General features: G+C 42.7%; 1 protein-coding gene across 6 annotated transcripts in view; it reads left to right on the plus strand.

The window, feature by feature from the left end:
• Positions 1-239: 239 nt before the first annotated feature.
• LIMK2 (LIM domain kinase 2) overlaps positions 240-14286 on the plus strand; it is a 49588-nt gene continuing 35541 nt past the window's right edge. The window contains exons 1-2 of one of the 6 annotated variants that reach the window (XM_073673625.1): positions 289-380; positions 10347-10447. Coding sequence is in view for 1 of the 6 variants with exons in the window: in XM_073673610.1 (XP_073529711.1) it covers positions 428-488 (61 nt within the window). In the remaining 5 variants the exon portion in view is untranslated. Of the gene's footprint in view, positions 489-10346; positions 10448-14286 lie in introns of all 6 variants that reach the window. The other 5 variants (XM_073673613.1, XM_073673620.1, XM_073673645.1 and 2 more) reach the window with 5 other exon arrangements.

Below are 14286 nucleotides of genomic sequence, written 5' to 3' on the forward strand. Positions count from 1 at the left end.
TAGTTGCTCTCTATCCCGTGGATAGAGGAGATCAAACTTGACACTATCCCTTTAACAAAAACGCATCTAAAAATGCAATCATCTGAGCAGGTTTCTATTGTCTGGTTTTATTATAGCCACTTCAGTAGCATCTGAGTCCAGAGAACTGTGCGCAGTCCTGGGATCAGTAGTGTCGTCAGCCCCCTCTCCGGGGATTACTGCTCCTCACATACTGCCCTCAGGGCTGGGGAACGCCGAGCACACAGGTGAAGACGTGATTGTGCTGCCTGTGGGAGGCACAGCCCAGAGCTGACCAGCAGGAGACGCCCTGTCCATCAGCAGGAACTGGGGAAGAGTTCGGAAAGGAGGCGGGGCTTAGCTATGAGACGAACAGGACACAGGTACGGATTGAGCCTTACCGGTCTCCATACAGTGACGTCAGCGGGTGATGTCATTGACGGTGTGTGGAAGAGGCGGGAGCGGTCGGAGGAGAACGGAGTGGTCTGTAGGTAGGAGAGGGAGGTGGCGGGGCATGCTGCGCTATGGCTGCCTATTAGCATTGCTGTAAAGTTGATGCTATCTGCACTGCTACTTGTTGGCTGTACTGTTGCTTTCTGTTATCAGCCAGTTGAGGAAGCTCAGCGCCTGACAGCAGTGTAGTCATTGCCATTACTGATGGGAAGTCCTGTGATCTCCGCACTGGAGCCCCAGGAAGCTGATGTTAGCTGCCACAGTGTAACTATGTAGTAAGGTCCCGGTGCCTGTGTACACGCTCCTGTAGCGGGATCATGCTGCTCATGTCGGGTATTTCTGCCCACGCTTTGTTGTATAGGGGAAGGTTCTTTGGGGGTAATGGTGGCCGCCGTGCTATGGCGTAGTAGTGTATGGTCAGGACTACCCCCTGGACTGGGTCACACATCCTAGTTTTCAGGAACAAAGTAAAAATCCTGATGTTATAAAGGCTTTGTTGCAGCGCCACCTGCTGGTGCATTCCAGTCACATCAGGACTGTTTTTAGCTAAAAGCTCCAGTTTTAGGGGAGTCAAGACTGAGGAACTTCTGCAGGGGCCATTATTACATTACTATTATCAGCAGACATATTACTTGTGAGCGGAGAGTCCGAAAAGATTCAAGGTGTTAGTCACCATTTTTTTAAACTACTTAAATTCTGCGCAGATGAAAGCTGCCGCAACCCTGTGGAGTTGCATACGCCTGCCACTGACATATGTTATGTATTGTGGTTTTCTCCAGGATCCAGTAATGGCGTTAGCTGATTTTTATGTTATGAAATTGCCTTTGATTAGATTAGGGCCTCACGGCCATGGTATGTACAAGCTCCAGGTTGTACAGAATTAAGACATAAACTAGAGGAATATTTTCTGATTCTCTGTATGTTGTATTCTGTATACTACATCTGCTGACACATTCCTTTTTAAAGGCAATCTGATAGCAGGTTTTTGCTCCCTCATCTGAGAGCAGCCTGATGTAGGCAAAGAGACGCTGAATCCAGCGATGTATCACTTAGATTACTGGGTTCATGGACACAGTTTTCAGATTTGGCAATGCAGCAGAGCTGAGAAAGCTAACCCCATCCCCACCAGGCTCTGTATACACAATGTCTATAGACAGTGAGCTTCTTATCAGAGAAGGGGGTGTGGTCAGACAACTGCTCACCAGCTAGTCACAACAATGATAATACCTTCACTGTATGTAAACAGCACACAGCCTGATAAGTGATACATCACTTATTTCTGTCTTTTAACCCCCTACAACATGCTGTTCTTAGACTATATAGCAAAAACATGTTGACAGATTCCTTTACATGGAATTCTTAGTGTGGTTATAGATTAAATAGAAATCTTCTGACAGATTCCTCTTTAAAATATAGCGAGAACCGTATTAAATGTTCCTCGGCCCCTTTCCGTAGTGCTGCCCTTCTCCTGTCCCATAAAGTGCGTTCTCCTTAATTAAAGACTTCCCGTCTGAGCAGTGTTTGTCTGCTCTCCGGATTTTGAGCAGGGACTGCTGGTAAAGACACCATGCGACCAGATTCTCCAGGTACGGTCTGTGGAGCTGTTTTTTATATGTAGCTTGTGAGCTACTTCCAAGGAAACCACAGGAGCTTCACATTATTGTGCAAGTCTTGTAAAATGACAAGTAACTGGGCAGCGTTCCAAGGATGACAGTAAAAAATGCTGCTGGGGGCAATTATAAACTGGTATGTCGGCGACTTGTACTGTGTTGTTAATGACAAGTGCCAGTAAAGCCGTCCTAGCACTATGTCACGTAGTGACTGTGTCCAGTTTGTTGTAGATATCAAGACTCGGACTTCATTCACATGAGCGTACTTCATGTTGGTCAGTGTTATTGTACGCAGGTATGGAGATAGCAGCTGCATTACCTAATGTTCTGTCATTTCTCTATGGAAGTTACTAGGGACTGAAAAATACATTCTTAGGCTCGTTTCACACGTCCGGATATTTCCGGTACCGGTAAAAACCCTTACCGGAGATGGCCATGTCCGAGTACGCCCGTGTTGCACAAGTGTGCCGCATCAGGATCACACGTATCGGCGTCTGGGAATCAGTGTATAGTTAGCTCTGTTCTCAAGCGCCGGGTGCTGAATGCTGCCCTCATCATTGTCCCCTGTTTGCGCTGCGGTCAGCACCAGCAGGGGATAATGATGAGAGTAGTAGTCTGCTCCTGGTGTCTCCACCTGTGTATAAAAAAAAAAAAAAAAAAAAAATACAATAAAAAATCCTTATTCTCACCTGTCCTAAGTGTCCCCCGCTGTAATCCATGCGACCACTCATGGCGAGGAGCCGGGGAGAATGACTCCTGCAGCGAGCGGGCCCCTGAGCTGCGCTTATTGAGTGACAGGACACCGCTTGCTGAGCTCAGCTCCGGGGCCCGCTCGCTGCAGGAGTCCTTCTCTCCAGCTCCTCGGCATGAGCTTTTGCATGGATTACAGCGGGGGACACTTAGGACAGGTGAGTGTATGGATTTGCTTATTTTATTCTTATTTTTACAGGTGGAGAAACCGGGAGCAGACTACTATTACTCATCATTATCTCCTGCTGGTGCTGATCGCAGCGCAAACAGGGGACAATGATGAGGGCAACGTTTAGCACCCGGCGCTTGGGAATAGCTCTAACTCTACTCTGATTCCCTGGTGCTGGTACGTGTCACACAGGTGGCATCCGTGTGCGGTACGTGTTTACACGGACCCTTTGACTTGAATGGCTCCGTGTGATCCATGCCCCTGGCCAAAAAACGGATATGTCTATGTGTGGATCACACGGTCTGTGGAAACACACTGACATGTGCACAGACCCGTAGATTTGAATGGGTCTGCGTGTATCCATGTCTCCGTTATGTGTGGAAACTGTCACCACTCGTACCGGGGACACTGAGGTGTGAAAGAGGCGTTAGTATGAGCTGAAAAGCTCTAAAAGTCAATATAGATACCATACAGTGACATACTTAATACTGACCAACATCTTCTATGCATCATACGCATGTTTGGAAACACTTAGGAGAGTGAACTAAGGTCATGTTCACATATTCAGTATTTTACCTTAGTATTTGTAAGCCAAAACCAGGAGTGGATGATAAATCCAGAAGTGGTGACGTGTTTCTATTATACTTTTCCTCAGATTGTTCCGCTCCTGATGTAAAATACTGAATGTGTGAACGTGGCCTAAGGGTCATATTGGACACTGCCACTTATCCAAGAAAGGTGTTTCATTTTTTATTTTTTTTTTTAAATCCCATGTTGAGCAGCATAATGTCATTAAAGAGATTCTGTCAGCACAGAATGACTGATCAAACCAAGTACAGGCGCTCAGTGCTTCACGATGGAGCCAGACATTTATATACACCTTCCCACCTGCTTGTTCTCCCTCTATCGCCACCCCCTCTTCTTTGACTGACAGCTCTGGCTTCATAGAACCAGAGAAGGGTGGAAATAGATGAGAAACAAGCAGGTGGGAAGGTGTATATAAATGTCTGGCCCCACCGTGCTGCATCGAGCTCCTGTACAGTCATTCTGTGCTAACAGTCCCTAGCCAGCTTGTAAGCGCTGCACTGATCGCTGGAGCGTGATCTTACATCCTAAGACCTTCGGTATTAAAGGGAACCTATCACCAGAAAAATCTATTAGGGTTCACTCACATATGCGTATAAATACACCAAGTGCAATGTAATAGAAGAATCGCATTGCACTCGCACCAATGTTAATCAATGAGTCCGTGCTGATCTGCGAGTTTTTCCTCGGCTGTAATCTGGCTGAGGAAAAAATTGCAGCATACTGCGTATGGCCGCGTATATCGGACGAGACTATGGGTGTGAAGTATGGTGTCTGATTTTTGTGCACACATCTCAAAGGAACCAGGACCTTGCATCAGGCAAGCACAGGAAGTTCACAGCCAGAATCGTCAGAACAAAAAGATAGAATTATAGATATTCTTCAGATACATAATTTCACAGCCCCCTACATATTATAAACCTGCACCCTTTAGTGCCTTTGATGTTGAGTTTATTGTTGAGCTTTTTAGGATTAACCAAATAAATGAAAAAAACCGACATGGGGTCCCTCCTATGTTATGAAGCCAGCAAAGGTAAAGCAGACAGTTGAGAGCTGATATGATCAGGCTGGGAAGGTCCCTGGTTATTAGGCCCTTCCCAGCCTGAAAATACCAGCCCACAGCCACCCCAGAATTGGCGTATCACATTAGATGCTCCAGTTCTGGCGCTTTGCAATTTGCCATTCAGGGCTCTTCTTGGTGCGGTGGCAATCGGAGTAATGGTGCTTGGGGTTGATAGCTGTGGTTTGTCCAGAAACACAGTTGGCATCAAGCCCTGGTGTTAGTAATGGAGAGGTGTCGATAAGCTCCCCCGATTACTAAAAAGTAAAAAAATGCACAAAAATAGTTTATTTTTTTAAAAAAAACTCCCCGACACTTTCCCTGGTTCACCAATGCCGTCATTAACTTGCCTGGCGCCTGCAGTTAGCCAAACACTGCTGGGAGAAAATAAACGTTATGCCCCCTGGCAATGTTCAGCTAAGTGCAGGCGCCGGGCAGGTTAATAAATCTATTAACCTGCATATTAACCACACATCTTCAGGTTAATGGCAGTTTTTCTGGTGACAGGTTCCCTTCAAGTACTTAAAAGCGCACTAGAAAAGAGACTGTGTTCTGCTGTCTAGCAGCAGTGATCAGTCTCCATCGCAACACGTGTTTCTCAAAAATGTAATACAGCATTAATTAGACTTATAAAAAATAACTTTTAATTAAATACTCTTAAATCGTATACCTTAAAGTGCAGAATTAGTGTAGCAAAAACACCAGAGATGCACAGTGGTACAGGTAACTCAATACAAATGAGTAATATTCTTATGAGCCCTTCAAACTCTGGTACGCCAGTTGTACGCAGTGGGCACAATAATATTAAATCCGTGCCATATATACATGAGCCACAAAAACACCTCCTAGCTGTTAAACCACTTTTCTGTTTGTGTATTACCACAACACCCTTTAGGCAAATATCCTCTCAATAGGTAGATATGCGTAATTACTTCAATAATCTTGATCCACAATGCTGGATATATGCAAAATGATTATTATCAGGATACAGCCCTATGCATAGCCCTTGTAAAATAGTACTGGTTGATTAGGGCTGCTTTCTACCCGGTCCCTCAGATGGAACCTATGAAGAAAGGACTGATGTCCCTAAAAGGATTAGTATCTCCTATATGTTGCAGCAAATAGTAAATCAGGACATATCAGTGACAGTGATACTTGCATAAAATATCTCACATTGTTTATATATCGCAAAACCATCTGGATGTCATAAGTAAAGAACATATATGGCTATTGATTATATAGTGAAGAGGACTGATCTCACCCTATTATCTAGAGCATTTTCAAAACCGTATACAGGTAACTCTGTCCGTAGTAAGGCGTGAGTGTCCTCCTCATGCAGTCGCCCGACGCGTTTCCTCAAAACTCTTGATTCATCAGGGGAGCTTTATATATCCATGGTCCATCAGTTAAGGACCCATGGTATTCATCAATGGTTATAATAAAGTGATCGCTGCAGTTTTTACTGCATTAATCTGCACTTTAATGTATATGATTTTAAGAGCATGTCATTAAATTTATTTTCTTTAAGTCCAATTAATACTGTATTAGATTATCTAAAAAAAATTGCTGCAAATTTCAATAGGAAGTAAATTGCTAAATTTCTTGTATTTACAATCTCTATCTGGCAATCTCCTTTTAGCAAAATGGGAATCACTCTGTAGCCATTCTGCAACAAAATATAGGTCACTAATCAAACACTTCATGCCCCATCCATAAAATTACATTTAGTGACAATAAAGTTCAGGGTCGTCTATAGATTCAAGCTTTCATTTTCCCATATGCTTTTTAGAAAAGAAAAAAAATCAGTTTTTTAATACACAGGACCCTTTGTTAGTCTTAAAAACTGCGGACCTAATACGTCTATCAGCTGATGATTTGTTACTATGTCTACATGAGAAAAACATACGAGAATACCTCTATCCTGTTATGATTAGCGTCACTAGACTACGTTCATGCTACTGTGTGTTTTTTGTTTTTTTGGCCTGTCACATCCACACATTGTGACTTTACAGGGTCTGTATGTGCTCATCTGTGTAGCTGATGGGTACAGCACTAAGGGGTTGTGCAGGACTTTTACATTGGTGGCCTAGGATAGGTCATCAATATCTGACCGATGGGGGTGTGACACCCGGCACCACCTGCTGATCCTGATCCTGGTGCTGGCGGTGGCTGGATGTGCTCAGATGTGGAGCGGCACACCTCCATCACCTGTATAGTGGCCGCAGCTGGATACTGTATATCCACCCCATTCAAATAGGAGGTGGATGTGCCGTACCCGGCCGTGGCACTATACCGGTGATGAAGCTGTGCAGCTCCACATCTGAGCACATCCAGCCGGCACCTGGAACAACTGATGGCCTTCACCAATCAGATATTGATAAACTCTCCTAAGAAGAGGCCACCAAAGTAAAAGTCCTAGACATTCCCTTTAGGATAGGACTGATTCGTCCTCCTATTGGATGAGTGATTTTATTTTTTGGCTCGTGTACTTTCCATGTGCAGTCCTTTGCCCACACAGCAATATGACTGAAAATAAGTTTGTTTGAACATACCCATCCCCTGGTACATGTAGCAATCAATCTGGGGTCATGCCTGTGTAGATGACAGAATTTTTTCTGTTCGCACATACAAGGCTTTCCCATACAGAATAATGACCATGCTATGGATTTTATAATCTCCTTGCTCATTATTAGTATGGGCTAATCCTAGTAAGAATCCTTGAACACAACAGAGGCAAAAATCTATGTGTCAGCCTTGGATTTCTGCCACTTATAAAGTGACAACAATGCATCAAATTTTTCTATGGCAAATCAAAAAGTGTTAAAGTAAACCTTTTTGTACAATCATACCACTGAACCTCAAGCCGCCCAGGTGGGCTGGTTATATTCCTCTACTAGTGGTATGGATATGTGGGCCATAAAACATTAGTAAAAATGATACCTGGTTTGTAGTAATCCACTGTGCCAGCCCCTTAGAAATAGCGTTTTAAAAAATGTGCAAATTTGGCAGAAAGTGCACTGGGGGTGTGTCTTAGTGCATTAACACGCCCCTTAATGCACTTCCAGGCTAATTTGCATGCAGTTTCCAAGCTTGGTTTCCCAGCACTGGCACATTGGACTTCTGCAGGACAGGTATCATTTTTATTGGGTCTACACAGGCTTGCCACTAGCATCAGTAGTAAAACTGCCCTGAAGGATTCTCTTTAAGGTGTTGTCCAACACTTGAATATGTTTTTGCTCGAGGCATGAAAGGCTGTAAAATAATATACAGAGGCATACTGTCCGTTCAGCACCCCCATAGCCCCATGCTGGCCACATCTGGAAGCAATGTCTGCTGTGTTCGGAAGTTACTTGGACCCCTGCAGCCTGTGATTGGCTGCAGCAGTCAGGTGTCTAGAACAGTTTATAATCTGAGAAACATCCAATGGTGCACTCAAGTAAGTTGCTTACTTCCACAGTGGATTTTTTTCTTCCACTTGGAAGTTTTCTTTTGTATGTAAATCATGTTCGGACACACTAGTCATACACACAGGATGCAAATTGTTGTCAGATTTGCGGACTCTTTGGACATGGCATCTTTGCTGAAATTGATGTCATATTGGGCACATACAGAGCACATTACTGCTGTAGGTCAATAGATATACCTGCAGGAAAAAATACTGCAAAGCAGCCATCAGTACTGTAATATCAACGCAAATCGCAGCTTATGTGTAACATCTGGCACCTGCAAAACTTTCCTGCAAGTTACTGCAGCCCTGGAAATTCTATAAATGCCTCTTTTTGGGAGGGTGTTCCCATTTTATTCTAGCTATGTTTCCTTTCAAGAACTGTGGCCCCTTTCTTTTATTATGAAGGTTTTACAATTAATACTTGTGTGCAAAAAGTAAAGATCATTTCTATTTGGGGAGTTTGCTATACATTTCCAGCTTGTTCTGACCTTTTGGACTCATTTAAATGTCCTCATGGACATAGGTGACCTGAGCCCAGCACCGGCCATGCACAAAATTAGGCATGTTTTTTCCAGAAAAGTCGTTCAGTAATTGTAATTTTTTTATTGTTGCCTTTAATAAATCACCCATATTAGTCACTTAATAAATAAAAAAAAAACAAAACTAAAATCTTGCAATTTTTACTTTGCCCACAAAACCTAATTTTGGGCTGAAACATCCTGTTCTGTAGTGACCGCTTTTCAGCAGTCAATTACCATCACAAGCAGGGATATAGTCACAATGAATGCACATATATTTTTTCTTTTTTTCATTTCTTTTTATTATTTGAAGCAGTCTAAACCTACAACATCAAAAAATGCTCCCTCTTTAGATTTTGGAGGTTTTTTTTCAGATTCCTGAAGCAGTTTTGGGGTAATAATCTCCAATACCTGTATTTGTTTCAATGATCAAAAGTAACTCACCGAAAAGGACATAAAATTCAAAAATCATCACTGCAAAAAGCAGTCTTGCTTACCTACCAGGTCACAATACCAATGCACCACAGAATGTGGCAGCCCCCCATGATAAAGGCAGGGGCAGCACAGGTGCAAAATACTGATGATATAACCACAGACAAACCTACCATTCATGGAGGGGGTGGTCGCCTAGTATTATAAAGGATTCTATAGGGCACCAGTCACACAGGTACATGTGATGCACAGTTTCTGCCTCACAACCTATTAATGACATCAATACTATTAGATCAGCCTGGCTGCCCACCATTATGTAAGTGCACCCCACAAGGACAGACACCTCAGTTTACCAGCCAACACTAACAGGGCCTGGCTGTATCCTGCATAAACTTGGAAAATGTGCAATAAAAAGATGTATAAAATACATAAGTTATTTGTCTATATTTTGCCCAAAATACATGCGCTCACAACCCATGTCAAGTCTTCATTGCCTTGTGAGTCCCTACACTAAAATCATTGTTTCATCAGTATTTTGCACCTGTGCTGCCCCCGCCTTTATCATGGGGGTATGCCGCATCCTGTAGTGCATTGGTACTTTAGGTAACAAAAGAGGGAGTTAAAGCAAATAACAATCCTATTTCTCTTTATAAATTACTAAATAGATCTCTTAGACTTAATGGGACTGGTGTACTTACTATGAAAATCCATGTCATGATGTACTGTAATGGCTGAATGCTTAAAATGAGCATTCTATGAGTCCAGCTCTGGACTAAAGCGATATACAATAGACAGCTGTCGGCTGAATGATCCTTTGACCGGCAAATATCTCTGTTTAGACCCCTATGCACAGGAACACTTGGCTCAACTGGCAGCAGTTCATCTTCTGCAGAATAAAAGGATCGGCCATTGGAAATCCCAGGGAGGCCTCATACACATTAGACTGTCAGCTGATATCTGTGGCTTTGGCTATTGTTAATCTAATGTATATGAGGGCCTAAATTGGGGTTAGGCAGACATTCTGGCATCGATTTTCATAGTAAATACACTCTTCTCTTCAGGTCTAAGAGATCTAATTAATAATGTATACAATTTATATTGTGAAATGTATTGATAAATTCGCTTTAAAGTGTTATATTTGTTTTGTTTGTAGTCTTTTATTATGGGGCCCCTACATGCAAGACATAGAATTGTGAACTAGGGTTGCTAATTGTTTTACAAGGGAAAACATATCTGGTTTCCTCCTTTGTTATAGGAGGTACTCACCTTTCTTAGCTCAGCTCAGATTATAGCCGAATAAATAGCTTGAATTCATCCCTCATAGGGAAAGCATCCAGTATAACGAAGCCCAGAAAAGCTCAGCGACAACCTGCATGGACGCTACGGTTTAAGATCAAGATGACTTGGGAACAATATCATGGAATAGTGAGTGTAGATTCACATTTTCTTCCACAAAATTCTCATATGATATTTGTGGGCTTGCTGTGGAACTTGCTTTCAATGCAATTGGTATGCACTAGTACAGTAATTTATAGAAACTTTAAGATATTATGTTTGAGGTTCTGTTCATCCCCTTAAGTCCCTTCTGCTCTAAGTATATGGGCTTGATCACACATCACATTTTTGCAGGGTATTTTGTGCTTTTTTGCCATGAAAAATATATGCAGCGTTTTACCATAGCAGCAAAGTAAATGAGATTTCTGAAATTCACATGCTGCTCATTTTTTTTCCTTGCAGACTTGAACCTTCAAAGCCTGTGTTTTGATTTTTTTTTTGCTTAAAGGGAACCTGTCAGCTGATACATGCTACCCAATCCGTTGCATTTCAGAGAATAGCCGTCGGGAACGGAAACAGCGCTGTAGACTAATTGGACAGGCATTTCCCGGTGTCTTCTCCCCTCCCACTGCCAGTGACTGACAGCTCTCTGCTATACGCTGTAAAGCTATTGCCGGCGCCCCTGCATGGTTCCCCTTGCCCCTCCATGCGGGGACGCCGTACCTTCCTGTCTTCTTCCTGTTCTGATTCCCGGCGTCGCGCCAAGAATGCTCACGCTCCTTTCCTCTTAACCCTACAATGCGTATCAGGGGCCTTTTAGGCCCCGGTGCTTACTTTTTTGCTATTATCTGCAAAATTGCTTTAGTTAGCATTTTGAAACTCTAGGTATTCCTCAAGTATGTTGTTGTTGTTCATATTATTTTTTTGATAGGCATTTTGGTGTAACAATGCTTTTTTGGGGAAAACCACATCTGTATGGAACAGGGGCCTTTTAGGCCCCTGCTTTTTTTATCATGTACTCAGCAGTGTTTGTGTCTCAAGTTACTTTATTTGTAGTCAGGGTTGCTGGTGGAGGATGTCATGTGATTTTGGGAGGGAGTGATAAGGCCTAGAAGGAAGACGTATCGCTTCTGCAAAAACAGTCCTGGAAAAATATCTCAAAAGAGGAACTTTATGCATATATTGGACTTTTACTGCTCGCAGGGAGTCAAAAATCGTATCGTGTTCCAATCAGAGAATTATTTCTGGACCCACTTTCTGATCCACACTATAAAACGACAATGTCAGTGGACAGATATAAGGAAATTAGAAGAAACATTCGATATGATGATGAGCGAACTCGTGCAGCGAGGTTCCAAACAGACAAATTAGCCCCTATCAGTTATATCTGGAACATATTTATCAAAAATTGCACCAAACCTTACAATCCTAGTACTAATGTTACAGTAGATGAGCAACTTGTACCCTTCAGAGGATGTTGCAAGTTCATGCAATACATGCCCAGTATGGAATAAAAATCTTCTGGATGCGTGATTCTGCAAATTATTATGGCATAAATGGGTTTATCTACTGTGGCAAAGAAGTTTATGCACCAGTAGGGAAAGATCTAGGGTCTGAGATTGTGAAAACACTTGCTGTACCAATATACAATTCAGGTAGAAACATTACCCTGGACAATTATTTTACCAATGTTGCACAAGGCAATTTTCTGCTTGAAAAAGCTAAGGCTATGTGCCCACGATGCAGAATTGAAGCAGAAAATTTCCGCAGCATTTCTGCATGTCCTTGCTTTCAAATGCATTGAGTAGGCAAATCCGCATGCGGAAACGCACAAATAATGGACATGCTGCGGATTTTTCCGCACAGAAAATCCGCTGTGGAAAAATCCGCAGCATGGGCACAGAACATACGGATTGTCATTGGAGACCATGGGGCACGTATTACTAAGCGTTTTCGCTGCTGAAATTCCGCGGCAAAAACGCTTGAAAAATGCATCGTGGGCACACAGCCTTACATTTGTTGGTACTATGAAGCCAAACCGACGAGAAATTCCTCAAGCAATAAACACAATCTACAGCGAGCACTTTATGAGAGTGTCTTTGATTTCAACAACAAAGCGACAGTGGTATCTTACAAAGAGAAGAAGGAGAAATCCGTTATATTACTCAGTAGCATGCATTATGATTGCAGTATTGACAGCAATGGCAGGAAATTGAAACCAGAAATCATCCTGTATTACAATAAAACTAAAGGTGGTGTAGACAAAATGGGTGAAATGGTGGGAGAATATTGATGCAAGAGAGGCAGAGCGCGCATATAGTAACATGCCTATAGCTGAGCGTTATTTAGTGTCATTGTTCACCTGCAAAATGGCTCCCAATGTTTTGAACCCATGGCCAGTGTCCTGAACTCAGTCACTAGTCCTTGTGCAGCCAGTCCTGAAGTGTATTTTGTGTCTCCGGACTGCTACAACCAGTCACTGAACACTGAAGCCGCATCACTTGCACCTAAATCAGTCCTGTCCCTCTGTGTCAGTAACCGTTCTGCCAGAGGGTCCAGAACTTAGTAGTCTGAATGGAGTCCGAGTCCATATCAGTGTCTGCGTACCTGAACCCTGAGGTCAACAGCTGCAGTACCGTGGACTGTCTAGGAGTGGTACCTGGCGGCTACCTGCAGCCCAGCCTGACTCCACCATCAGAAGCCCCAGTGAACACGTGGTAGCCGCTTAGCTATGCCGCTCCTAGGCAGACTGGGCTCCTGGCACTGTGGGTCCACAAAACCACGTGCACCACCTGTGTGCGTAACATACGCGCATGTAGGCAGAGACCTGTCAGTCTAGGGAAGCGGGCAGCTATTAAAGTATGTTTTTCTCTGAAACTCCACAGTGTTTCAGAATTAAATATTCATGGCTGAGATAATATAGCCAGTGCCAATGGATTGGGCAGTATGTATCAGCTGTCATTGCAAATTTAAAGTGAACCTATGTCAATTCTTTCAACGTTTTTCACCTATTCAAAAGAATGGAAAAAAAAAACGCATTAAAAAAAACTCTTATCTGTGCAGATAGTCTGACCGTATATGAAAGCTTAATGTTTCCTATTACATTAACCCTTTCACAACCCTGGGATTTTGCGTTTTCGTTTTTTGCTCCTCTTGTTCCCAGAGCCATAGCGTTTTTATTTTTTTGTCAACATGGCCGTGTGAGGGCTTATTTTTTGCGGGACGAGTTGTACTTTTCAACGCCATCACTGGTTTTACCATATCGTGTACGGGAAAACGGGGAAAAGATTCCAAGTGCGGTGAAATTGCAAAAAAAGTGCAATGCCACAGTTGTTTTATTTTTTTTACCACGTTCACTGAATGCTAAAATTGACCTGCCATTATTATTCTCCAGGTCATTACGAGTTCGTAGACACCAAACATGTACAGGTTCTTTTTCATTTAAGTGGTGAAAAAAAATTCCAAAGTTTGGTAAAAAAAAAAAAAAAAAAGCGCCATTTTCTAAGACCTGTAGCGTCTCCATTTTTCGGGATCTGGGCCTGGGTGAGGGCTTATTTTTTGCGCACCGAGCTGACGTTTTTATTAATACAAAACCAACCAACCAAAAAACGTAATTCTGGCGTTTAGAATTTTTTTCTCGTTACGCCGTTTACCGATCGGATTAATTCTTTTTTTATATTGATAGGGCGATTCTGAACGCGGCGATACCAAATATATGTATGTAGGTTTTTTTATTTTTTTATTTTGAATGGGGCGAAAGGGAGGTGATTTAAACTTTTATATTTTTTTTTTATTTTTTTAAATATTTTTAAAACTTTTTTTTTCACTTTTTGCATGCTTCTATAGTCTCCATAGGAGACTAGAAGCAGCAACTGTCCGATCGCTTCTGCTACATACGGGGGACGAGTAGATCCCCTATATGCAGCAGAAATACTCCTGTGCTATGAGCGTCGACCACTAGGTGGCGCTCATGGCGACCAGCTCATGAC

This window comes from Phyllobates terribilis, unplaced genomic scaffold (genome assembly GCF_046119375.1).
Source record: "Phyllobates terribilis strain yellow unplaced genomic scaffold, ASM4611937v1 Scaffold_1__5_contigs__length_1240528914, whole genome shotgun sequence".
Classification (NCBI taxonomy): domain Eukaryota; kingdom Metazoa; phylum Chordata; class Amphibia; order Anura; family Dendrobatidae; genus Phyllobates; species Phyllobates terribilis.